The sequence below is a fragment of the Cyclopterus lumpus genome, chromosome 12 (assembly GCF_009769545.1).
Source record: "Cyclopterus lumpus isolate fCycLum1 chromosome 12, fCycLum1.pri, whole genome shotgun sequence".
Lineage (NCBI taxonomy): Eukaryota > Metazoa > Chordata > Actinopteri > Perciformes > Cyclopteridae > Cyclopterus > Cyclopterus lumpus.
In genome coordinates, this window is record NC_046977.1 from 18459348 (window position 1) to 18484654 (window position 25307).

Here is a 25307-nt window from a genome sequence, read left to right on the forward strand (position 1 = left end):
GTTCAAATAGTCCGCCGAAAATCGGATACTGTGATTGGCTCATTGGCTGCACAGTCCTGACACATTTGTTCGACTGTTTTTAACAATTGTCTTCAACCAGCTTTATTATAATTCGCAGACGGGTAATGTTGAAAATGTAAACTTTCAAAAAGGATAACTGAAAAATTATGTTTTTTGTTCATTTGATTGCTGTATGTGTGTGTCTGTGTAATCAATATGGATTCCTTAAAGGTGGGTCTGCAAATGCACTTTTAAAGCAGTTATATATATATATATATATATATATATATATATATATATATATATATATATATATATATATACACACACACATACATACATATATGTATATATATATATATATATATATACATACATATATGTATATATATATATATATGTATGTGTATATATATGTATATATATATACATGTATGTGTGTATATATATATATATATATGTATGTGTATATGTATATATGTGTGTGTATATATATACACACACACATGTATATATATATATACACACACACACACATGTATATATATACGTATATATATATATACACACATGTATATATATATACACACACACACGTATATATATATATATATATATATATATATACACATATATATTAGGGCTGCAACAACGAATCGATAAAATCCATTATTAAAATAGTTGGCAACGAATTGCATTATCGATTCGTTGTGTCGCGCGATTATTACGCCACCCAATAAGACGCGGAGATGTATAAGTATAACAAAACAAAAAATTGAGTTGAGCGCGGAGCGGAGCAACAAAAAAAAGCCGGTAGAGCAGAGACCATCGGAGAGACCCGTAACGTTGTGCGAGAACTAACTTATTTCCCCGTTGGTGAACGGCTGTTTTTACGGAGACAAGCCACGCCGCCTTCCCTTCCTGCCCGCCTGCATGCTGCTGCTGCTCCGGCAGCGCTGGAAGCGGAAGTTATCGAGACGGAGTCAGTGAAACTCCGAGCTGTGTGAGCCTAAGGATGATGTTGGCCGTTTCTCAATCCAAAGTACGCTGAGTACAGAATTGTGTTCTTTTGGAGTCTGGACTTGGGAGTTTGGACTCTGGAGTCCAGACTCCAGAGGACGGGAGGACGCAGGACGGTCTTTCTGCAATTGGAACAGCAGCGAACTTGATGACGTCACCACGTCAGCTGTTCTTGCTCATAAGTTTACTCCAATTATTCACTGTAAATTATATATATATATATATATATATATATATATATATATATATATACATATATTAACAGTTATTATAAAATATAGTTATTGTAATTGCAACCCTCAGTTAAACTGATTTAACCTGTGAACTAATAATAAACTCTTTGTGCTCGTTATATCCTCCAAACCCGAATGATACCTCATGTGTAACCGCTACGGAGACACCAGAGCCAGCGGATCATTTGAAAAAGTCCTGCCGACATCAGGCTGTTCTCGGAAGCCACACTGAGCGCTGACCGCCCGGGGCTGCAGGCTCACCGGTCCCGCGAGTCGGAACTCAAATCTCCGAAACCGTCGGCGCATATTTTTTATCGTCTGAATCTCGACAAACCGACCACAGATTTGATGCTTAAACTAATAACTTCTCGCCTGAAAACGTCCTAAAATTACATTCCGTGACTCAACAACAGTATTTAGAATATACATATATATATATATATATATATATATATATATATATATACACATATATGTATGTACATACATGTATGTATGTATATACGTATATGTACGTGTATATGTATATACGTATATACGTGTATATGTAGGTCGGTTTGTCCCCCGTTCGGTCTGGAGGTGGGCGGAGACTGGCTGAGTCCTTCTCCCCCGAGTCCCCTCCTCGGAAGTAGACGCATCAGTCTATTCCGTTCTTTTATTTTTATATATTTTTTATAACAATCCCTTTCCCCTAACACGTACCACCATGGACGCCAGGATGGAGGATTAAACTGGAGAACGGGTAACCGATTTCACCCCCATATTTATCCTCGAACTGAGTGGACCGGATGAAATCCAACTGTGGTTTTCTCCGCTTTGCAGGGGAGGTAAGGCTTTGGGCTCCGTCTACTTGCTGGGTCCTGAGTCGTCCCTAATGTATACTTAGCGCGGTTGTCGCTTTAAACGCGCTCTAACTCCTATCAAATGTCACTGTCCGAGGGCGACGTAACTGACGAACGTTTTCAATGTTTATCTGTTAGTCAAGAACGAATTTGTGCGCGACGTCACGCCAGCTAGCGAGTTGCTAGCGAAACCGCAGAGACGCTAGCCTGTCAAATTAGCTCCGCCCCAGGGTGTAGTCGTGTTCAGTTTGATACTGGAAGGATATGCTCGGTAATGCATCTGCTCCAGGAGACCCGGTGCTTTCCAAAGGAGTGGGAACTCCCGGAGGGAGATTCAAGTTAACTAGTGAGAGATGGGAAGTAGCCCGATTCACACTCGTGTCCCTCTTTAGACGGATACTGATTTTATTGAATTTATAGCCAACACAATCTGGAGTCAAAGCTCTCCAGAGGTTCGTCCGCTGGCTTTAATGTCAGTTCATGCTGTCACAAAGCGTATTCTCGTGGGTAACGGTGACGTTACTCCGGTTGCGTATTCAAAATGTGACCCAGTGTCCTCGGTCACCTCTGCCTGCTCCGTTTTCCCTTTATGGAGTTTTCCTAACCCATGGAGCCAAATACAGGCCAATAGTTTTGTTCGTTTGAATAAAAGATTTGAACCTCAAAGTTTTGTCTTGAACATTTAAAAATGCAACAATGTATTCGAAATAAAAACAAGTGTATGAAAAGTTTCGAATCTTATTTTTTCGGGTTCATTTCTTTTTTTCACTTTCAGATTGTTTTTTTTTCAGGTTCACTTTTGGCCAGGATCTGGCGTGGTTTCAACTACAGGGGCGTGGTATCATGAGTGACAGAATAACAGAAGGCTGAGGACCTGCCTCAACTACGTTGCCTTCTAGAAGCGTAGGTACCGCGATAATTGTCTCAATACTTTATATACGCCAGATTCACGGGATTGGCAGTAAACAAAATTGACGCTAGTGACTAAGTTATGTTTAGCAAGCGGTTTTAGACCATAAACCATATGAATCGCAGTAGCTGTAAACTATGCAGGTTGTGCCGTTCACAAACCACACTATGCAAAAGAAACAGTTTGAAACTGTGTCTTTTGAACTACCACAAAGCCACAGAGGGAAGAAGCTGACTGGAAGTACAAAGCATATAACATTCACATTACAAAATGCTTCACAATAATAAAATGTGAACCTTTTCATCTTGCATCATTTACCGAAATCAAACACGTACAAACAGCACAGGCAACAATCGCTATGGTGAGCTACGTGCATTAAAGTTGATGTGACAAAAGGAAACGCAGTTAATGATGATTATTAGTGATATATTTACTCATGCGATTATTAAATTAATAGTACTCTTTAAATCCTTCAGTTTCTTCTAAACTCAGTGGTAGTACAGGAGAATCATAAAAGGGCCAGACGCCGGACATGATCAGCGGTTCGAAACTTAATGAGAATCGTGCGTCCACTGATTTTGGTCGCCAGTCAATAAGTAATATTTTCGTCATGAAGATGGATAACTTTTCTTGATAATGCTGTTGAAATCCTAAACGAATGCTGCAGCAAGCTCCATCGTAATGTTTCAATCCTGTGTAGTGATTCATTGAAGGTCCTTATAACAATATGAGATTTAACAGTCATGTTTAATCTGGATGAATGTGTGCTGACAGGGTAGAATATATTTATGATGATAGAGATGAAAGTCTGTAGTCTTTAATATAAAACATTACATATTGAAACAGCACAGTGTTCTATTACACATTAATCTGTGCGGATCAGTTCCCACAGCTGTTTGAGTATATTTATGAATGCATAGACAGGTGTCAATTTGACATCAGATTAATAAAGATATATATAATACAAATATATGACGACAACACCGTTTTGTAAAGGATTTATTGACGTGATTGTTTTGAATAGACGGCACCAACTTTCTCGTTCACTCTGGCTAAGTGTCCTCGCTAAGTGTCTTCGCGCTGCGTCTCCACCACAGCCTCACGGTCTGGTAGTGAAGTTTACAACAAACTGATCTGTTTATAGTCTTTAGACAGAATGTGACAGAGAGGCTCAGCAACACATCTTCCTCGCGCAAAAATAATAAACCAGATAATTCTAAACCAGTTCATCTCACACACCGGATGACAAACTCTGTTCACAGTGATGTGCGAAATGTCAGATATTGTAGTGTTGTTTTTGAATGGCACAACCTGGCATAGTTTATGGCTCTTATACTGCGATTCATACCAAGTATGGTCTAAAAACGCTTGCTAAACATAACTTAGTCACTAGGGTCTATTTTGTTTACTGCTAATCCCGTGAATCTGGCGTATATAAAGTATTGAGTCATAATTCTCGCGCTACCTACGTAGTTGAGGCAGGTCCTCAACCTTCTGTTATGCTGTCATTCATGATACCACGCCCCTGTAGTTGAAACCACGGCCCCACGCCAGATCCCTGCCAAAAGTCTGAACCTGGAAAAAAAAAGATTGTGAAAAAAATATTTTAACCCGAACAAATAAGATTAAAAGTTAAAAATATATATATATATATTTATGTTATTTATAATTGTTACCCCTTATTTTGCTCCCTTTGCTTGGTTCAAATATACACTGCCGCTCAAAAGTTTAAGGGTCACCCGCCACAAAAGCTTGATCCACTACAGCCACACTGGATTAATGTACTAAGCCATGCCCCTTAGAGGTTCATTGGTCCATATCTTCTAAACGCAATATGATATCAACAAGCTTTGAAAAACCTTTGATGACATTGATCCAATAATGACCCACATATAAATTAGTATTAATCAGACAGAGTGTGTAAGAGCAGTTCGCAAGAATGGGTTTTTCACCCCCAAAAAAGAACTTAATGCACTGATTTACTTTTTTGTAGAGCAGACAATACTGGACATGCGCGTCAAACCAGCCATAGGGGGCACTAACTGTGGGCAATAACTCTAGGGGGTTCTACAGAGCAATTTCTTTATGCCCAAATTTTAAACCCCTAAAATATAAAAATGTTCACCAGTCCCGTTTCAAATGTAACAATTTCAGGATATGATAAAGCCCCCAACAAGGCAGTTGAATTACAGAATAATAGGACTAATAATAAACATTACAATTTCAATAGGGCCTTTGCTAGCCCAACGTTCTCGGTGCACAAAAAAGCCTGTAAAAAGATCTGTTAATATTAACGGCTATTCTTAAAACATCACAATATAAATTGAAGGTTAAATAGGGTTAGCAATATTGGAATTGGATCAATGAATATCAGATGGACAATCAAATCACAGTGTAAAACTATTCAATCCCACTACTGAGTAGAGGGCCCACAATATTTACAGCCCCAAAGCACTGTTGTGTTTCAAGAATGAGCTTGGGTCATGTATGCCAATTCAAAAACAAAGGGTATAGTTGCAACAGTATTCTCCCCTGGCATGTAACACTCTGGGGACTTTGACTAAACACACGTTTATTTCATGTAATTATTGTTGGTAATTTGGGGCCAAAACTATTATAAATGTAATTAATACATTTAGTGTCTGAATTATACTTGTTTTCAATATTTATACTCTATACCTGCACGATAAGAAGAAGAAGAATACTTCTTTTTTTTCCCTATCTGGCTAGATGGGCACAACTTGTTAGCATAATATGCAACTGTGGCAAGGGGACACAGACCTCACAATACTACTTTGTGTTTTAAGGGTGAGCACGTGATGGAAAGAAGTATGGAGTGTGTGACGATGTGCCCTGTCACCTGTGCAGGTAGCTGTATCCAGTGGGGAGGTAGGCTCAACCAGGGGAGAGAATGAAGTTCTTCGTACCCTGGGGATGCCAGAGGCTGTCTTTTCTTCTGGAAAAGGCCGCCTCTAGGGAAGCCAAGATGTGGAAGGTCTACGTGCCAAAGAAGCCCTCCCCACAGGTGAGGAGTTCCCTCTCGGTGCCTCCATTCATTAACGGATCCATGGATCGACTTACACAATACATTCTCAACATTGACCAAAAAAAAAAGCTGCATCTACAATGTTTGACTCAAGCAGCTCTATCATTTTAACAATTTTAGACTCTATAACTCCTCTCTAACTAGTGCATGTTTCTGTGCATGACACCAAGGGTTCGGTGATCAAAAACAACAGATGTAAAAATGTTTTAGAATACCAGCAAGGACCCTTGTGAGCCTTATTATAAATGTTATTACAACTTATAATTGGTAGAAAATCTGAAACGGGAGCTATGGTTTACTCATCTCGAGACTTGTCCTTGTGTGACCTCAGGAACATTTCGTTTCATCACACCCCTCAGTGGCTCTCCGCCCGGTCCACGGGCCCCACCCTCACGTGGTGGCACGTACCTGTTTGTTTCTTATTTTTTATTCCACCAATCCAAATTAGTATTATTTCATGCTTGTTTCTGCTTTACTTCTCTTTTTCCTTTCGGGAGCTAGCTGCCTTATTGTCCATCTTTATGTTAACGAACATCCTGCAGCAGGCCTCACATTCACTTTAATGAACGCAACAACATAGCCAATAGTCAGTGAAAAAAAGTGTCAGTGTAAACAGTGAGTAAGTGAGTAAGTTGGGGGGGGTGCAAAAGGCTAACATAATCCATTAATAATAATAATAATCCATTTAATTTATATAGTGCTTTTCTAGATACTCAAAGACACATTATACACCGTAGACACAGCTACGGGGAGCAATGCAGGGTTAAGTGTCTTGCTCAAGGACACAGCGACTAGGGCGGGGATTGAACTGCCAACCTCTTGATTGAAAGACGGGCATGCTAACCACTGACCCATAGTCGCCCCACATAGCCAGTAAACATTGTTCCTAGTGAACTGTCTGTCAACTGAGGTTTTCTAGTGAGGTACCTTTGATTGACAGATTGTATTTATTGTACAGTTGTATGGCTCTAGGGATGAATGATTTATTTAGTCTTATCAGTTCTGCATGGCAGCGAGCGCAGTCTCCAGCTGATCAGACTCTTCTGTCGAGTGATGGTACCGTAGAGTGGATGGCTTTCATTGTCCATGATGGTGAGCAGTTATTTTCTATTCATGGAGGACATCCAGGTGAAGGTGGTCAACAGCCTGCTCTCAGTCTTTACCATAGCTTATGGAAGATGGCCACATTTAAAATGAACGCTGCGTCCTTGCCTATCGGAAGCACACAGCGGGTGGTTCCTCCAGATACATGCACGTCGTTCAATAAGGAAGTTGTCCTCATCATGTTGCACCAACTCTGCATTAGTGCTGCAGACATTTCCTGGAACATTTTCTGTGTCTGGCCCATTGCAGCTGTCCCCAGCACTGTTTTAAACCCTTTAGACAACCGCATTGTGTTTTTTTCCCCCTCTGTTCCGTTTCTGGGCGTGACACTGGTGTAGCCACCTGCACTTTTGTGTCCATATTCCCAGCTGATCTCAAGGTGTCGCTAATCAAGTAACATGGAATTAGCTGACTGTTAAGCCAGGTCTGCTGCTGCTGAGTCACTGCAGCAGCTTCACGTCCAGATGGCAGACAGGGTGGCTGAGGAAGGAAACCTCTGTTCTCCGTCAAAGTATTAGCTTTTGTTGTTTTCCAATGTTGGTCAATTCACTGATAAACTAAACAAAATCCAGCGTAATTGCACACTGACCTGATGTGCACATCAAGTATGGCATCAAATTAAGCATTTAGTGCAAGTAGTATGTTGATTTTCTGTACGTGAGAAACGCCTGTATGTTTACTAGATTAGCCAGAATGTCTATTGTATGAGACGGTGACCTTACTGGACATACTACTGGACATACTACTGGACATACTCATCCGCCCCAAAATGCATTGCGTCTCAGCAGACAGTTCTGGCGCCATCCAGCAACAGAGAGCGTTAAATATAAATGGAAAGAATATTGAACAGTGAAGAATTACATTATTTAAATTTGTCTTCAAATAATACGGGCAAATATTACATTGAGTGGAAGAGGTAATGTTGATTTACATTTGTTAAGCAGTTTTCATTCGGCAGCTAACGTTGTGATCCATGCAGTCATGTGATGCAGAGAAGACTTTCTGCTTCAGTGTGAACTAGTGGAGCAACGGATCATAAAAACCCCAGTACGGATCAGTCATGGATTGGATCAGCACAAACCAATAATAAACAGATCCCTAATGACATTTTCTTTGCCACCAATGCTAATTTGTTGATCATTGATGACCCATATTAACAGATACAGATCCCTTTATTGTTTGATTATAGCAGCTGGTCTACAAGGCTACAGACTATTACTTCTTTTGCCACCGTCCAAAAGATAATTTAAAAGTCAGTAAAGCATCAGAAATTCGAAATGTTATCCTTTTACTTTGTTATAGTAGTTTATAGTGTTTCTTTCTTCATGAAAACACACAATGCAAAGGATTATGAAATATAATATTGTATATTCATTGATTAAAACAAATCTTTTGTAGTTCAATGATGTATTATAATGATGTATGTAGTTCAATGATGTATTATTATACACTCTATCTGTACCGCAGAGTAGTATGTGGTATGAAGTGATTGCGTAGTTTCCAGCACGTCACACGTACAGCCTTGTAAGCATGTGTGTAGCTATGTGTTGACAAGGAAGAGGCCAGTAAAAGGCAGTAAGGGATGGCACTCAAGACAGTTATCAGTGCCTTTGGTTGAGTTGGCAGGCGTGAGAGCTCGAGGAGGCCGTCTCTCTCCTCGGGGGCGTAGAAACAACCACATCAGTGTTGCTGGGTAAAGTACTGCTCCGGCAGGTGTGAGACATTCGTCTTGGTGCAATTAATTTTAAGACATAAGCACAGCCCATCAGCTCAGGAGTTATGAAGCTTATCTGGCTTCCAAATATACTGTTAATGAATTCTAACTTCATATATGGTCGGGGAAAAAACACCCAGGATTGTTTGTATCCATTTCAAACAATCATAATTGTCTTGGAAGACAACCAACAACACAAGGGGAGGAGAATGCATGTAATACGATTTGGCCACGTTCAAAAGCCTCCACTGTGGAGGCAGCTAAACCGGTGTGTGGCCAGAAGGTGGTAGAGGCCCATCGTGGCAGCAACCGATCAACCTGCTGACACTGGCCGGTGCCAGCAACTCAGTGCAGATGGCCTCGCCTTCAGGAAAGTTTCAATAATATGGCATTTATGAGACTTAAACATGACTACTGACTGACAAAGATGATGTTTCAGAGGCTATAATGTCTATGTGTTTACAAAAAGCAAAGTATGTCAACCCTTTTGTCTTGGTTCAACATTGGCCTTGCTGCGTCATCCCTTCTGGGCACGACATGCTCAACTCTTGAAGCCCCGCCCCCCTCTGGGGCTGACAAACATTTAGTTTTATTATTCTGTGTCCTCAATAAACACACACACATTTCTTCCTCATTTGATGGATGAATAAGTGCGAAAACATATTTCATTGTCCTCACAAGGAAAGGTGGAGAAGAGATATTGTTGTACAAACACAAATGCCACACTTGTTGCTGTTTGCGGCAGGATACAGACGTCTCCCCCGCCCAGCGGGATGAGGCCGTGCGCTGGCTGACGGAGCTCCACAGCAGACTGCAGCTGTACCCAGAGACCCTTGTGTTGGCTGTCAGCATCCTGGACCGCTTTCTCGCTCCCATCAAGGTAAAGAAATACCATCGGTGCTAGTCAGCCGCTGATGAGCGTTACACCTGGTGTGCTCTCAAGGATTTTCAGATGTTAAGTGACTGCATGCTCTGTTTCAGTGCTGCTGACTTGATTCACTGACCGATGGTTGTTTGTCTTGTCTTCAGGCCCGTCCAAAGTACCTGCGCTGCATTGCCATCACCTGCTTCTTCCTGGCTGCTAAGACCTGTGAGGAGGATGAGGTGATTACACACGAGATATATATATCTACCTCACACGATACACACATATATACATACTCACACGGTATATATATATATATACACGGGCAACACACACAGATCCTTATACGTGTCAGAATTCAATAAGCAATGTGTTTATCGCATCAGGTGTGTGTGTGTAGCATGTGCCCTCTCTAAAAGAGATGGCTGCCGCTAGCAGCTGTGGCTGTTCTCCGTCAGAGATCCTGAGGATGGAGAGGATCATCCTGGACAAACTGAACTGGGATCTGCACACCGCTACGGCGCTGGACTTCCTGCACATTGTATGTTTGTCTCAACCTCACTGGGTCTGACATGATCTGCTCTTTTAATCATCATTAGGGTCCGAGCGACTGACGTAGTATTCCTTTTTAAAATCCACTTAATTTGCATAACGTTAAATTCTTTGCCAGCCACAAAGGTTGTAACGCGGATTATTTCCTCTTCTCCCATAGTTCCATGTGATGTTGTTGACGTGCCGTTCCGGGTTTGCGGACTCCATGTTGGGACTGAACCGCTCTCAGCACCTCACCCTGCTCACACGGAGACTCTACCACTGTCTGGCCGACTACACTCTCATCCAGGTTCACACTCTTGATTTAACACCATAGATAATCCCCCCTGCCTCCTCTGTATTTACACTGGTCAAATTAAAGCACTTTCTGTCTTTCAAGCCCGAACACTGAACAAGTGTGTCCCTTCTGTGCCCCTGTAGCTCAGAGGATCCATGCTGGCATTGGCCCTCATCACCATGGAGCTGGAGATCTGCTGCCCTGACTGGCTGGTTCTTACCATTGACCTGCTGAGGAAGGCACAGGTGCCAAACAGTTCAATATGCCGACTTTATCAGTAAACCTATAAAACAGTTTATTGAACTGACACATATTCAATACTTGTGGAGTTCTTTTGTTTTAGGTGGTAGGACTTCTTCCTCGTCTTCTTGTACACATACATGCTGCTGAGATACATTTGAGGGAAATTAGATAATATACAACAACTGAGTTTGTTGCATATTTGTTTTTATTTAAACTTCCCCGGCTTTTGTCGGTTTTTTTCGGTTTAATTTGACCGGCCAAATTATGCAACCATGTGATCAAGAGTAAGCCAGATATGAGCGATTGTGGTTCAAGTCTTTATTCCTTTATTCCTGTTTTTTAAAATCCCCTCCACCTTTATTCAGCGAACTGATGTTGCTCGATGAGACTTGACAGGAACATTCTATCAGGTGGACGTCATGCTAGCATTGCTCAGCCTCATTTGTAGAGCGGGGGCCCTGGGAATCTCCGAGAGTTCCACTGGGACTGTAATGAGCTGGAGGAGGATACGTCTTTCTTACTCTTTTTCGCCTCCTCTCCCTTTTAGATCGACAGCTCCGAGTTGATTCGGAGTCGAGAGCTGGTGGAACGTAGTCTTTCCACACCGAGGGCTTCCCTGCCTCCAAACACTGTCTACATCTACCAACCTCTCCAGAGCCAGACCACCCTACAGCCTCTGGCCCAGGATCCCGCTCTGCCCTGCTACCAACTGGGTATGTTCTGTTGACAAGTGTCCCGTATACATGTGTGACAAACCTCTTGATAAGTGTCCTTGCATTACCCGCAACTACTTGCATGGTGGGTAATGTAGGCACTGGGTTTGAGAAGGTGTGGACATTTAAAAAAGAGGACACCTCTGGTTCTGCTGAGTCGTTTGTTTGTTCGTTGAACAAATTTGATAACAATATATAATAACAAAAAGTATTTCTGCAACCTTTTTTTCCATTAGGGATCATCGCCTTTACCAATGAGTCTTCCAGGGACCACGCCCTTGTTACCTCCCCCCCTGCCCAGCTGAAGACCGCTGCTGGTGGGGAGGACTGGAGCAAGCAACCCTGGATCTCCATTGTCTCCTGCTCCTCCACCACCACCAACAACCACAAGAACAACAGCAGCATCCCAGTTCTAGTCCCTCCACCCAAACATCTCCGCCATCTTAAGGTCACACTGCGCTGCAAGGCATCCACCAAGCGCAAGGTAACAAACACTCTCTCTCTTTTAAACAAAACAAAACAAAAGATAACAGGATGATTCAACGATTGACAGTTAATTAATTGTTCACAATTTTGATAGTCAATTAAAGTTGGCCTTGGTGATCTTCAAAGACATTCTCTGTTGTATTTGTTAACTCTTTTAATCCCAACTGCAATCAATGAATCAAATCCTCTGACAAGAAAAGAAAGAAAGAAAGCTAATCTGTGGTCGTCGCAGGGCAGTCATTCCAATAATTCCCGTATTCGTTGTTTACGTTCATTATGATAACCTTTTGGGGAAACAGCTTTGAAAGCCTGACTTTTGTTTTTATCCAGCATACTCTAGATTACAGAGTAATTCAATTCAGTTTATTTAGTATAGCCCAATATCACAAATTACAAATTTGCCTCAGAGGGCTTTACAATCTGTACACATACGACATCCCTGACCTTTGATCTCACATCGGATCAGGAAAAACTCCCCAAAAATAACCTTTGACAGGGAAAAAAGGGAACAAACCTTCAGGAGAGCAACAGAGGAGGATCCCTCACCCCGGATGGACAGATGCAATTGATGTCACGTGTACAAAATGAACAGCATTACAAAGTTACATAAACACATTACATGAATATGACAATGTATGAATGGAACTCCAATCCATGAAACAGAAGGAGGTAGAGAGGAGGAGGGGGGGGCGGGGCGATCAGCAGGGTCAACACAGGAGGCCGGCTCACCAGGCATCAGACACCGCCAGGTCCAATTGACCCTATGAGACGTGAAGTCACAAAGACTAAGGTGCAATGGAGAGATGTAAATTCATCCATAAGGAGAGAGAGAAGAGGAGATAGGTGCTCAGTGTATCCTAAAACGTCCCCCAGCAGCCTATAAGCCTATAGCAGCATATCAAGGAGCTTGACCAGGGCAAACCTGATTCTGCCCTAACTATAAGCACTATCAAACAGGAAAGTCTTAAGTCTATTCTTAAATGAGGTGACTGTCTGCCTCCCGGACTGAAAGTGGAAGATGGTTCCATAAAAGAGGAGCTTGATAACTGAAGGCTCTGGCTCGCATCCTACTTTTTAGGACTCTAGGAACCACAAGTAGCCCCACATTTAGTGAGCGCAGCTCTCTAGTGGGGCAATATGGTACTACAAGCTCCTTAAGATATGATGGTGCATCACCAATCAAGGCTTTGTAGGTGAGGAGAAGAATTTTAAATGTGATTCTTGATTTTACAGGGAGCCAGTGCAGAGCCGCTAATACAGGAGTAATGTGATCTCTTTTATTAGTTTTTGTGAGTACACGAGCTGCAGCATTCTGGATTAACTGGAGGGACTTAAGAGACTTATTAGAGCAGCCTGATAATAAGGAGTTGCAGTAATCTAGTCTAGAAGTAACAAACGCGTTAACCAGCTTTTCTGCATCTTTTTAGGACAAGATGTGCCTGATTTTTGAAATGTTACTGTAACAGGTTTCCCTGTTACCCGGTGAGTCGCGGACTTAAACAGAGGCAGCAACACAGCTCAATGTATTTCACAATGTGTTTATTTGCAACAATCACCACACAGGCTCAGTGACGTCTCCTCTCTTTCGCCTCTGTCCCTCCTGCTCTTTATGGGGAAGAGACAGACAGATTAACCCCAGCTGAGGCTGATTAACCCTCAGCCCCAGCTGAGACTGATTAGACATCATTCCGGCACTGTTCCCTGAACCACACCCCCGCTCCACCCACTCATCACCAGATAATTGATCTCTGAGGTGTTCAGGGCCGAGTAAAATAACTTCAGTTTTGTCTGAGTGTAACATCAGGAAGTTGCAGGTCATCCATGTTTTTATGTCTTTAAGTAAGAATAGATTACAGAGTAAGAAAAGACTTCACGTCACCGGTAAATGTTTGCTGGTCGTCTTAGTCGTGACCGGTATCTTTCTCAAACGATGAACTGATTAGTTATGAAATCGGGAGAGGCACCACTAATGTAAGCCCTCAACATGGAGTCATAATACAGGTCTCTCTGTATGTTCAGGTGGAGGAGATGGAGGTGGACGACTTCTACGATTGCATCAAACGCCTCTACAACGAAGACTTCACCACCGGCATCCACGAGGGGGCAACGCCTTCGAAGGGGGCGATGACAACAGGAGGTGGAAGAGAAGGAGTAGGTCTGGGTGTCTGCAGTGTCCTGTTGACCCGACAGGAAGGCAGCTCTTCCCCCTGCCCGCCTCTGCAGCCAGTCAGCGCCTCCTAGAGACCAATCTGGAGCCTGTTTTACCAAAACCACCTTCAAACTGACATTATCTGTCACTTTCAAATAAAACTCCTCAATCAGAGACGGGCAACTCGCTCAGCAAAAGGCAACATTGAATAAGAGAGATTTAAGTCACTGTTCCCATTTGCATTAAAGAAAAAGGAGCAATGTAAAGGCAACTCCTGAGGAAATGTTGCCCATCAGAGTTGCTGCAGAAGAAGGTTGGTCTTTTAAGCTGCTGCTTCTGTTAATACGTACAGTAGAAGCAGCAGCAATGAAGCAGCGGTAACAGATGATTTCAGTGGATGAGGTGGTTTTGGTGTGCAAACAACCCCAGCGTGACCCGGAGTTGCTCAGCTGACCTGAGGTCAGTTCCCATTATCCCCTGCAACAGGAAATGTAAAAAATAAAAAAAACGTGCTGCTACTATGTTATTATTCTATTTGTTGAATACAAATACATTATAACAAAGGGTTAAAAAAACATATATAAATAGAAAACTTACCTAAAATAAAAAAACTAGAATGGCTTTTTCCACCCCACCCTCCACCACTGTGTCTCTCTCTGTCATCATTTGTCATCTTATATTTGTTGTTCACATCTTGAACTTTCACTTCATATATATATATGTTTCCTTCTCTCTCCTCCCCTGTCATTCTGCATGTTTTCATCTCTGTTTATCTATCTAAAGAGTCTAAATCAAATGTGTAGACCATTCTCTGTATTCCGCAGTCTGAAAAAAAACATTTCTTTTGTTTTCTTTTTGTGAAGTGCAATTTGAATGTCCATATCCCTCCTATGAATCCTTCTGTATTTCCCTCCCTCGGCTTGTTGTGATGGCTTGACTGAATGAATGTTTCTCAGGTTGTTTTATTTCCCCACAAACTAAAGTCTCTGGAGTTTCCACTTGAATCCGCTTGCAGCACCACCGAGAGATGTTGATTGTTTCCTAATAACAAACGGTCTCATCTGAAATCTTCAAATGTAAATTTCTAACAAAAACATCAAAGAGTTACGAACTTTGTGGTCCTTGTACGAACAACAGAGCCCTGGTACCTGAACGTGTAGTCTTTGTTTTGAAGCACTAAGAGAGAATTCAAGTTTTCTTCAAATATTCATCTGTAATAAAAACAACCTGGAGTTATTTGAAGCATTTATTATTAAACAGAAATGTGGGTTTTGAGTTGGCGTCTAAGCTTCAGGACAAAGTGGACACTGATGTTTTAAAAAAAAAGTGCTAAAACAACAGGCTTTTTAATTTATTCTGTTTAATATATTTGTATTCCCCTCGATGGACTGGCGACCTGTCCAGGGTGTCCCCTGCCTTCGCCCTATGTCAGCTGGGATAGGCTCCAGCGCCCCCGCGACCCTAATGAGGATAAGCGGTATTGAAAATGGATGGATGGATGGATATTTGTATTCCTGCAAAAAAATATCAGTTTCCTGCTGTGGGAGCTGCTGGTAGCTGCTCTGGGTCCCTGAATGCACCACGGCACCAATAAATGAAGAGATAATAGTATTAAAAAAAAGTGAGCTCTTTGTCTTCATTTGAATCACACAGATACATTCATGTTTTACACCAACACCCACTACAGGAGGGTGATGCTGCAGTAAAGTTGCTCTGGATGTGGAAGTCACGGCTGTTAGCTGTCAGAAGTTACGTTACTCATCTTGTTGTAACCAGCCTTAAGTTCAAACATTAAAAAGGTCTGAATAACCAGAAAAGCATCATCGCATCATTTCAGGTGTCTCCTGATAGCATAATTCCAGGTGTCTCCTGAACGCATCATCTCTCTCCTCCGGTAAGCGTATTGCATCACTTCCGGTTGCCAGTTTAGCAGCCCACATCTACGTCGTAGATAACTGGCAGACTTTCTGGGGGAAACCTGATCTGATGAGAGATGGCATCTCATTTCTGCAAATATGACCAAGTTGATTAACGGACTTAGTCCATGACAACCCGGGGTTCAGATCAGGAAGCAGAAGCAGAGTTGTAGTCTTACACCCTTCTCTTCCATTCGAGCAGTTACCCACCCGTAACTCTATAGAGACTGTGTCTGTCCCATGGCCAGGTCAATTAATTAAATCAAAAGTAACCAGAAGAGGAGTCATACAAAATAACCTCATAAAGGTTAACAACACTATTTCAGCAGTGTAACAAAACAGGATAATTAAATGTGTACTCCTAAATATTAGATCTCAGTCATCTAATGCTGTATTAGTAAATGATTTAATATGAGACAATCACATTGATTTATTGTGTCTTACTGAAACCTGGCTGAGTCATGAAGAACATGTCAGCCTAAATTAATCAACTACTCCAAGTCATATTAATACTCACATTCTTCGACGCACCGGCTGAGGAGGTGGAGTAGCAGCCATCTTTGACTCAAGCCTATTAATAAATCCTAAACCTAAATTAAACTACTACTACTCATTTAAACCCTTATTCTTAGTCTTTCACATCCAACCTGGAAAACATTACAGCCAATTCTATTTGTTATACTGTACGGACCACCAGGTCAGAATTTGTCTAGTTTAGCCCTTAAAACTGATGAGGTTATTATTGTAGGAGATTTTAATATTCACGTGGATGTAGATAATGATTATACATGCTTCCTTTGGGCAATATTATCAGGAAACACTCCATAGACTTTCATTGTTATGCAGATGATACTCAATTATATCTATCGATCAAACCAGAAGAGGCCAACCAGCTCGCTAAAATTCAAGCATGTCTTAAAGACATAAAAACATGGATGACCTGCAACTTCCTGATGACAAAACTGAAGTTATTTTACTCGGCCTTGAACACCTCAGCCATCAATTATCTGGTGATGTGGTTTCTGTAGATGGCATTGCCCTGGCATCCAACACCACTGTAAAGAATCTCGGCGTTATCTTTGATCGGGACAACGTGAAGCAAATCTCAAGGACTGCATTTTTTCATCTATGTAACATTTAAAAAATCAGGCACATCTTGTCTCAAAAAGATGCAGAAAACCTGGTTCACGCGTTTGTTACTTCTAGACTAGATTACTGCAATTCCTTATTATTAGGCTGCTCTAATACGTCTCTTAAGTCCCTCCAGTTGATCCAGAATGCTGCTTGTGTATTTACAAAAACTGAGAAAAGAGATCACATTACTCCTGTATTAGCTGCTCTGCACTGGCTTCCTGTAAAATCAAGAATCACATTTAAAATTAAAGCTGCGAGCAGCAATGAACGGGTCCTCGCTGACCCGCTCGGCCGAGAACGTGGGGCCGCCGGTCGTGCGTTTTACCGTTTGTCGCGTAACCCCGATATTCTTTCGCCAGTAAGCGGCGCGTCGACTGTGAGTGAAAATAAGCTTGTCGATATCCTCAGGCCGCGACTTGTAACAAGCACGATGAGCTTGGGGCAGATTCGAGCAAGTCTAGTTGAGCCAGCAGGTGGCTCTCTGTCTACGACTGAAATTAGACTTGTCGATATCCTCAGGCCGTGACAAGCACAACACGTTTGGGGCAGATTAGAGCAAGTCCAGTTGAGCCACTAGGTGGCACTTTGAGAATGTGAACAAATACATGCACCATGTGTCTCTACGTGAAGTGTAGACCACGTTGTGTAAATTATATGTGAATCTGATGCATTTTAGGCTCATTTGTTTTGGCCAGTAGGGGGCGCTTTGAGAATGTGAACAGATACATGCATCACGTGTCTCTACGTGAAGTCTAGACCCCGTCATGTAAATTAAAGGTAAAAAAAAAGAAGTGATGAACAGATTTGCCCTGGCCTGGATTTGAATACACGACTCCCACACTCAAGGCATGTGTTTCATCTCACTGCGCCACAATATGTGCGTTTTATTGTCTTCTGCAGGAGCAAATAAATGCTGGAAAAGAAATCATCCGAGTAAACTTCTTCCCTGCCCAATACAAATCTGTTACATATAGAAATATATAGATACAGATATAATTATTTATATATTGTGTCTATAAATATATAGTTTATATTTAAAACTGTGTTTATCATAGTCTGTGTTACAAAACTTAATCTGGCAACACGTCAAGTATTTTAAGCACGTTGTTTCAGTTTAAGAAAATGTGTGAGGACAAAAACTCAAAAATACATTTGTTTTTCTTATAAATAAATGTTGTCTTCCATTATAACTGTTCTCTATCTTTGTTTCAACAGCTTATAGTAGTTGTAGTTCAGCTTACTTGAGAATTGTAAGGCAATCGGTTTCCTGATTATTTCCTAGTAATGTGGACACTTAGACTAGTAAAGATAACTATTTCTTATTAGTACTGCTTACTTAATATAACTTGGATCTTTAAGTTATCTGAATTGACTATTTATTGTCAACATAATTAAAGATTTTAAGTTAACTTCACTCACATCTTTAAGTTGTCTGAATTTACATTTTATAGTTAACCTAATTAATAACTTTGAGTTAACTATACTAATGTTTACTGCAATTACATGAGTTGCCTAAACTCAGTTTTTTTCAGTTTTAAGAACTTCAAATTATTGAGCTACTTTACTTAGAAATGTTTAGGCAATCGGTTTCCTGACTTTTTTCAAGTAAAGTCAACTTATTACATTTTACAGTGTAGGTTAGGAAAGAAGTCAGCAACTCTGACTCCTTTCCTGCCTTTTGTTTTTTGTAAAAAAAAAAAAAAAAATTCTGCAGTATAGTATTGTTGCTGGCTTCTAGTTAAAACCGCAGGAGCATCGCTGCTGTCAGACACCTCCTCGTCACTGTCTGACTGCCTCTGCCCCCGAACATTTCCCACCTTAACCAAAGCCTCCCCCATGCTGCTCTGGACACCCTCACCATCATTACCACCACCACCATTACCACCATCACCCTCAGCCACCCCACTCACAATCACATCCACCCCACTCACCCTCACCTCACTCACACTGTGCAGGTCAGGCACAGCAGCAGCAACTCTGCACGGCGACGCCGGAACGGGCCGCTCAGACTCCACGGCCACAGCCACGCCCCCAACCGGAGATGCAAGCACAGCCGCGCTCCCACCAGAACCAATACATTTCATTCATACTTGAGTCATCCTATTATTAGGACAACCATAAAACATCTTACAATCAATATTACAGTTAATAATACAGTGATCATACTTTCTATGCTTTCTTAATACACATTCTTCAGAATATTCCTCATAATATCCCTTATTAATTATCTTATCTTTCTTTATGTATTCATTTAAAACATACTCTCATTTACATATGCAAGTGTATATAAAATACACTACAACTCAACAACCAACATCACCTCTAGGGCAGTAAAACCTTCATCTTGAGGTGAGCAAATTAAACTGTGTTTAGGGTACTGGCATGTGAGGATTGTTGCCTAACACTGTTTGTTTTCTGTAAATTCCGCCCACAGCTGCGCCTCTCTCCGTGAGCACAGCTGTTTCTCCTCTCCTGTAATTGTCTCTTCTGATAAATACTCGTCTCCAGTGTCAGTCCGTCCGTTTGCCAACCTGGCATCTTCGTTCGTGAGTAGCCCGTCAGTCACCTGTACGTTTTTCCTGTTGACTACTTCACTGTGGACTTTGCACTACTGTAGACTCGACCTCTGCGATTTCCCCAAATGTGGGAATCTCGATTGCATAATTTCTGGTAGTGGGGGACTGCGTTCGCGCTCTCCCCTGATCATCATGTTGAATAAATACCAAGTGATTTCTAGGTGGACGTTAACAAGCTGCTATTCAAAACGCCATTTTTTGTTCTATGACAGTGTCAGATTGTGGCCTTTGGTTTATTATGCAGTTTGTCCAGAAAAGTGGAAGTGATGCTGTGCAACAGCAGTGTCTGTTGTACACTCTGAAGCGGTGTGCTGAGTATTGCCAATAGCCCGTGATCCCAATGGCCATGAGAAGTGTGTGTGGTCTTTTGGAGGGGCAGAATCTGATTCTCCTCACTGATATGTTCCCTTCTTTGTGGAAGAAATGTGTTCCGAAGATTCTTTCGTTATCAGCTTGCTTAGATGTCAGGCTTTCGATTGTTCGCAGGGCTGTTTGCTTTCTCAGAAGGAGAAACTGCTTGCCAAGTCTTTTGTCTTTTACTAAAGACTTCCATGGAGCGGAACACCAATGAGTTAGTTTTGGCAGGCTTTTCCATTTGGCTGAGCCTTGTGCATTTGTGAAAAGAAAGAAAGAGAGCAATCTTTACCTAACTAGACTAAGGTGATAGACCTTGGAGGGCTTGGGTGGGTGTGCAAAGCAGCAGCCAAATGTTATGCCTAATTTAAATAACTGCACCATGACAAGTGATAAACGTCCCAGGAGGTTGCCTCAGGAACCAAACTGTTGGGGCTCATCGCTTCTCGGCCTTTTGGCTAAGATCAAGTGTAGTATCTGTTATCAGATACTGTTCTTTATCTGCCTTTTGTTTTAGACAGCGATCTCTTCCGGTTAGCTTTAAAACTCTTGCCTACTTGTGGCATAGTTTGATGCTATTAGGAAGGACATGGATTACAGTGTTAACCTCCATAGGCTGCAACTCTGCTATACAGGACCACATTGGAAAGGATATCATGGTACATGCACTCCTCCGGAACCACCATCTCATCCAGTCAGATAGAGAAAGGTAAGCTCACCCTTTTATTTTTGTTGAGTTATTTTAGCTGCTGCTACCTCTTTGCAACGTGGTGCCTCCATGTCAGCCAACAATGCTGGCATGCGGAGGCACCATAGTGTCCGACTAACATTTAAAGAGGTGGATGGGAAGCTGCTCTGGATTTCCAGACTGGACTTTTCCAGAAATCTGATTCAGAAGGCTCTGAACTTCAAACCAGAAGACCTAAACTTCGAACAAAGGTTTTGATGTCAGCTTTTGGTCAGCCTTTGTTCTGGGGGAGTTCTGGACACGGTATGAAAATGTAAAACCCCAGTTTTCTGTATTCAACGTGGAGAAACTGACTGATAGTACCCTTAAAACGGTCATTGTCAGAATGTTCAATGATACAGTAAATGCAGATGACATCTGGTTGTGGCTAAGTAGGCCAGGCTACCAAGGTGAGAGATGAAGATGGCATTTGGAACTGTGCTTGGAGGGTCCCCATCCAGCAATGGGAGGACCCTCAGGGGTATCAAGGCCTGAAACATTTGCCATCCATGATAGTCCTGGGTAACAGCAGGGGCTACATTCATTATCAGGGCCAACCCAAGCTCTGCCGCAAGTGTGGTGAGCATGGGCACCTGGCAGAAGCATGTGAAAAGACAATATGCAGGAAATGCAGAAAAATCAGGCACACTGTTGAGGAATGCAAACGATAGACAGTGCAACCTGTGTGGAGAAACCACACACCTGTTCAGAAATGGCCCAATGTCTTTCTTAAACCACTATAGGGAGTGGGAGAAATTATGGCCACAAACCTCAATATGGAGTTGATCAAATGAAAATAAAAGTGGCAATTTTATTTAAAAAATCCCCTTATCCAGGTGAAGGGCAGTACTGTGGTGAGAGATGGCCGGGCAATTTTAGCACCCCTGGGAAAGGATTTTAAGCTCCTAAATAATTATGTTTTAATGACAAAAATGACAGGTATGACCTTTTAGAAGACCTGCAGGACCACATGCTAGGTAGGGCACCCTTAGTTGTAGGAGGAGATTTTAACTGTATTCTTAATAGGGATATTAGAAAAGGAGCAGGGGAAGAATATAAAGTTCACAAAACATCAGTTTTACTACAATATATGCAGGGATTTTAAATTGCTGGACTGTTTTAAAACCATGCATCTCAGAGAGGAGGGCTTCACCTGGTCCAGTGGTGATGGTACCAGAGCCTCTCAAATAGACCATATTTTAACACAGCATTGCCCACCAACCGATCCTAGATTGTCACCTGTCTTCTTCTCAGACCATGCTATGTTTTCCTGCACCCTCTCTCTATCCCCTGGTGTGACAGCAGGAAGTCGACTGTGGAAACTCAACTGCTCCCTCCTAGAAAACAAGGACTTAGTTAGTCCGTTTAGGGAGCAGAGTGGCAGACCCTTTATGACCTATACGAGACACATGCACACTGGTGGGAAATGGTTAAAAGGAGGACCCAGACTTTCTTTAGACAGGCAGGGAAGAAGAAAAAGACAGGGAAGACAGATGCATGTTGGGCCTGCAGAAGCGACTACAGAGATATTTTAAAGTAAACCAACAGGGCATGGATTTTAATGAAGAAATTAAAGAAATCAAAGCAGATATGTTGTTAGCAGAAAAGAAAAGCAAGGGTATCATCTTAAGAAGCAAGGAAAGGGATATGTAATAAGGGGAGAAGTGCACTAGGTACTTCAAGAGAATTTTAAACAAAAGGGAAGCCTCTTAAGACTGAAAAAAGAAAATGGACACAACTGCAGGCATAATGTCAACAATAGAAGATTTTTATTCAGACCTCTATAAAAACAAACATGTAGAAAGAGAGGCCATACAAGACATTTTAAAGTTCATTGGGAAAAACATAGAAGACAGTGTGCTTTTTAACACAAGATTGTACCCCACTTGAGTTAAATAGCTGTATGAAAAGTTTTAAAACAGGGAAGTCTTTGGGATATTATTGTATATTTATTGATTGTATCATGAAAAGAAACTGAAATGGTGGAATGTATGTTTCAGGAAAATACTTGAAATAATTATCAAAACTTTTCGAAAGAAAAAATCTGTTCTTATCAGTTTAATGTGACCCAACACCTAATGTTCCGAAGTGAGACCAAACTGGCTTAAATTGTAGGAGGCAGACGGGGGAAACATGGTCCAGTGTCCAAAAGTGATCATTTATTTACAGTGCCACCCCAAAAGATATATACAAAACAAACAGTGAGCCTGGCTTAAATGAATACTCTTTGCTTCACACAAGGTCCAAACTAGCTTCGAAAAACATACCATAATATCCTGTGTTCACATCTACACAGAGATCCTTTCCTCCCACTACCAGCCCAAAGCAACTGCTTTTATACACTCCTCAATTACCCAGAGTCACTCTGCAGCAGGCTGAACTATTCCCACAGTGACCACTGGCCACTCTCTGAAAACAAGTGTTTATAGTGAAAATGTTCCTTTGAATTCCTAACACTCCACTTGACACTCATTAGTCCACCCACACAGCTCCATCCTCTGCCGCCTGTTGGAAGGTGTTGGGTTGTAGTGGATTTTATATGCACTTGCACATGTTAATAAAAAGTTTATGTTTTTAAATTAATACATAAAGAAAGATATGATAATTCATTTGGGATATTATGAGGAATATTCTGGAGGAATGTATTATGAAACATAAGAGAGGATCACTGTTTTATTATTCTGTTTTAATGACAAATGTAATGATTAACTGTATGATGCATGAGAATGAATTAATGTTTTATTGTTTAGACAATAGTTAAAATGGATGCCGATTGAAACCTAATGTGTTGCTTTTATTCTGAAGGCAGGATAGTAGGTTTTATTCTGTAGGGGAACTTCCTGTCCTTGACCGGAAGTGTGAGCTTTGACCTCGCCAGCGTATCAATTGGCTAAACGAACTGCGGCATTCCTTTTAACTGACCAATGGAACTAACCTTTAGGTGTGAATTCATTTGCATGACCATTCTAACGACCGAGCATTTTTTCTGGGGAGACATGGTTCTACTGGTCTGGAGACTCGAGACAGCCCCGGTCTGTTGCTCCTTGGGAGCTCTAGTCTGTCTGTGGAGAGTTCCTCCTTTCTGGCCCCACGATCGTGAACGCTACATGAGTATTATCTTTGCCATTAAATCTTGTTAAACTTTAACTCATTGAATCCTGAATTTCCTGCGGCCACGGGAACCGGAGCTCTGAACACAAATCTTACAACTTGGTGACCGCCGACGTGAGCTTCTGTGGCCTCGTGGCTGAGAAACTGGGCCCGCTAGATCCACGCCTTTCCACACGATGGCCAACTCATTATCGGTAAGCTTGGAACCTGTTTTATCGAATCCTGCATAGCTTAATATAGAAAGTTTAGCGTGTGGATTGATGTGGAGCTGGTTGGATCAGGCTAAACATTTAGCGTGAAAACATGACGTAGAATAAGGACTAAGCTAGGTCTGTGGTGAAGATGATGCTCATTTAGTGTTTTTATGTTTGTTTTGTTTTGTGTTGTATTGTTAAATGTGCTGTATTTCTGTTGTGAGTCGCACAAGCATATTGAACGAGACTGGTTACGCGAAGATAGTGCGGCATTGTTCCTCAAGAGTTAAAGTCCGCGAGAGCGGTCTGCCGTAGTTTATTAAAACCACTGTCATTAAGGGGTTAGTGAGCGTTACGTAGAAGCTATTCGCATAATTTATAGTCCGCTAAGAACATTTTCCCCTTAAACTCTTTAGGCACGCACATTGAATTTAAGTCCAGTAGTCCATAATAAATAAATCATTCCGCGACGCGACTGATTAGCAGCGTGGAGGGTTCAATTCCCCCGGCAAAGACTGGCGCAAGAATTGATATGGATTATTGTTAGAAAATAAGATAAATAAAGTTACCGTGATAAACCAGTTGTTACGCAAGCAGGTCTGTAGAAGTGAAGAGAGCAATAATTAATTTGCTTATTAGAAGTACACAGGAGAAGCCTGTATAAAGTGTTGGACAGAGTCCCACTTATACTGATTGGGCCCCTAGTGATTCATTAGCATAAAATAACAAGTTTTTCCCATTTTTGACAGCTGAAGGCTGTATCATTTGCTTTGTGCTTGGCTGAGTGGATTGTACGTAACCGTTGTATCCATTTGCATAAAGTAACACATTTTGCCCATTTTTGTCTAATCTATACATTGTCCTATTGCAGTGTACAACTTTATTCCATTCCTAACTTGAATATTTTTCCCAATCGCATAACACTTGCACGTTAGACACATAGTGTGAAAATATATTTTTTTTTATTTATTCAAAAAAATTAATTTTTAATTTTTTGGATACGTTTTAATCTGAAATTTTTTTCTTCTACATTTACATTTCCTTATATAAAGCCAGTCGGTACCTGATTTTTGGAAAATGTCGAGCCAACTTCAATCAAGACTCCGGTTGCTTGGATTGAAGATATCCTCTATGCTGCTAT

General features: G+C 41.5%; 1 protein-coding gene and 2 pseudogenes across 4 annotated transcripts; all 3 read left to right on the forward strand.

Annotated features, from left to right (window-relative positions):
* The first annotated feature begins 1824 nt into the window (after nucleotides 1-1824).
* On the forward strand, nucleotides 1825-15767 carry ccni (cyclin I). Of its 4 annotated transcripts, none has more exons than XM_034546571.1 (10): nucleotides 1825-2080; nucleotides 5874-6030; nucleotides 9615-9749; nucleotides 9899-9973; nucleotides 10135-10275; nucleotides 10447-10575; nucleotides 10707-10808; nucleotides 11354-11519; nucleotides 11756-12003; nucleotides 14025-15767. In XM_034546571.1, the coding sequence occupies exons 2-10, from the start codon at nucleotides 5917-5919 to the stop codon at nucleotides 14244-14246; spliced, it is 1332 nt and encodes a 443-aa protein (XP_034402462.1). In that variant the 5' UTR covers nucleotides 1825-2080; nucleotides 5874-5916; the 3' UTR covers nucleotides 14247-15767. The 4 variants fall into 4 exon arrangements, with proteins under 4 accessions (XP_034402462.1, XP_034402463.1, XP_034402465.1 ...); XM_034546572.1 differs by having other exon boundaries at nucleotides 1839-2080; nucleotides 5813-6030; XM_034546574.1 differs by having other exon boundaries at nucleotides 1839-1995; nucleotides 5813-6030.
* A 3960-nt stretch (nucleotides 15768-19727) lies between these two features.
* LOC117741006 lies at nucleotides 19728-19906 on the forward strand (annotated as a pseudogene).
* A 666-nt stretch (nucleotides 19907-20572) lies between these two features.
* LOC117741023 lies at nucleotides 20573-20746 on the forward strand (annotated as a pseudogene).
* Nucleotides 20747-25307: the final 4561 nt, after the last annotated feature.

Excerpts from the sequence above, each read along its gene's own strand:
- ccni (XM_034546571.1), top strand. The coding sequence starts at position 5,917 with ATGAAGTTCTTCGTACCCTGGGGATGCCAGAGGCTGTCTTTTCTTCTG. Across the intron at positions 6,031-9,614 it reads CAAAGAAGCCCTCCCCACAG|GATACAGACGTCTCCCCCGC; the intron begins GTGAGGAGTTCC and ends TGTTTGCGGCAG. Across the intron at positions 9,750-9,898 it reads GCTTTCTCGCTCCCATCAAG|GCCCGTCCAAAGTACCTGCG; the intron begins GTAAAGAAATAC and ends TCTTGTCTTCAG.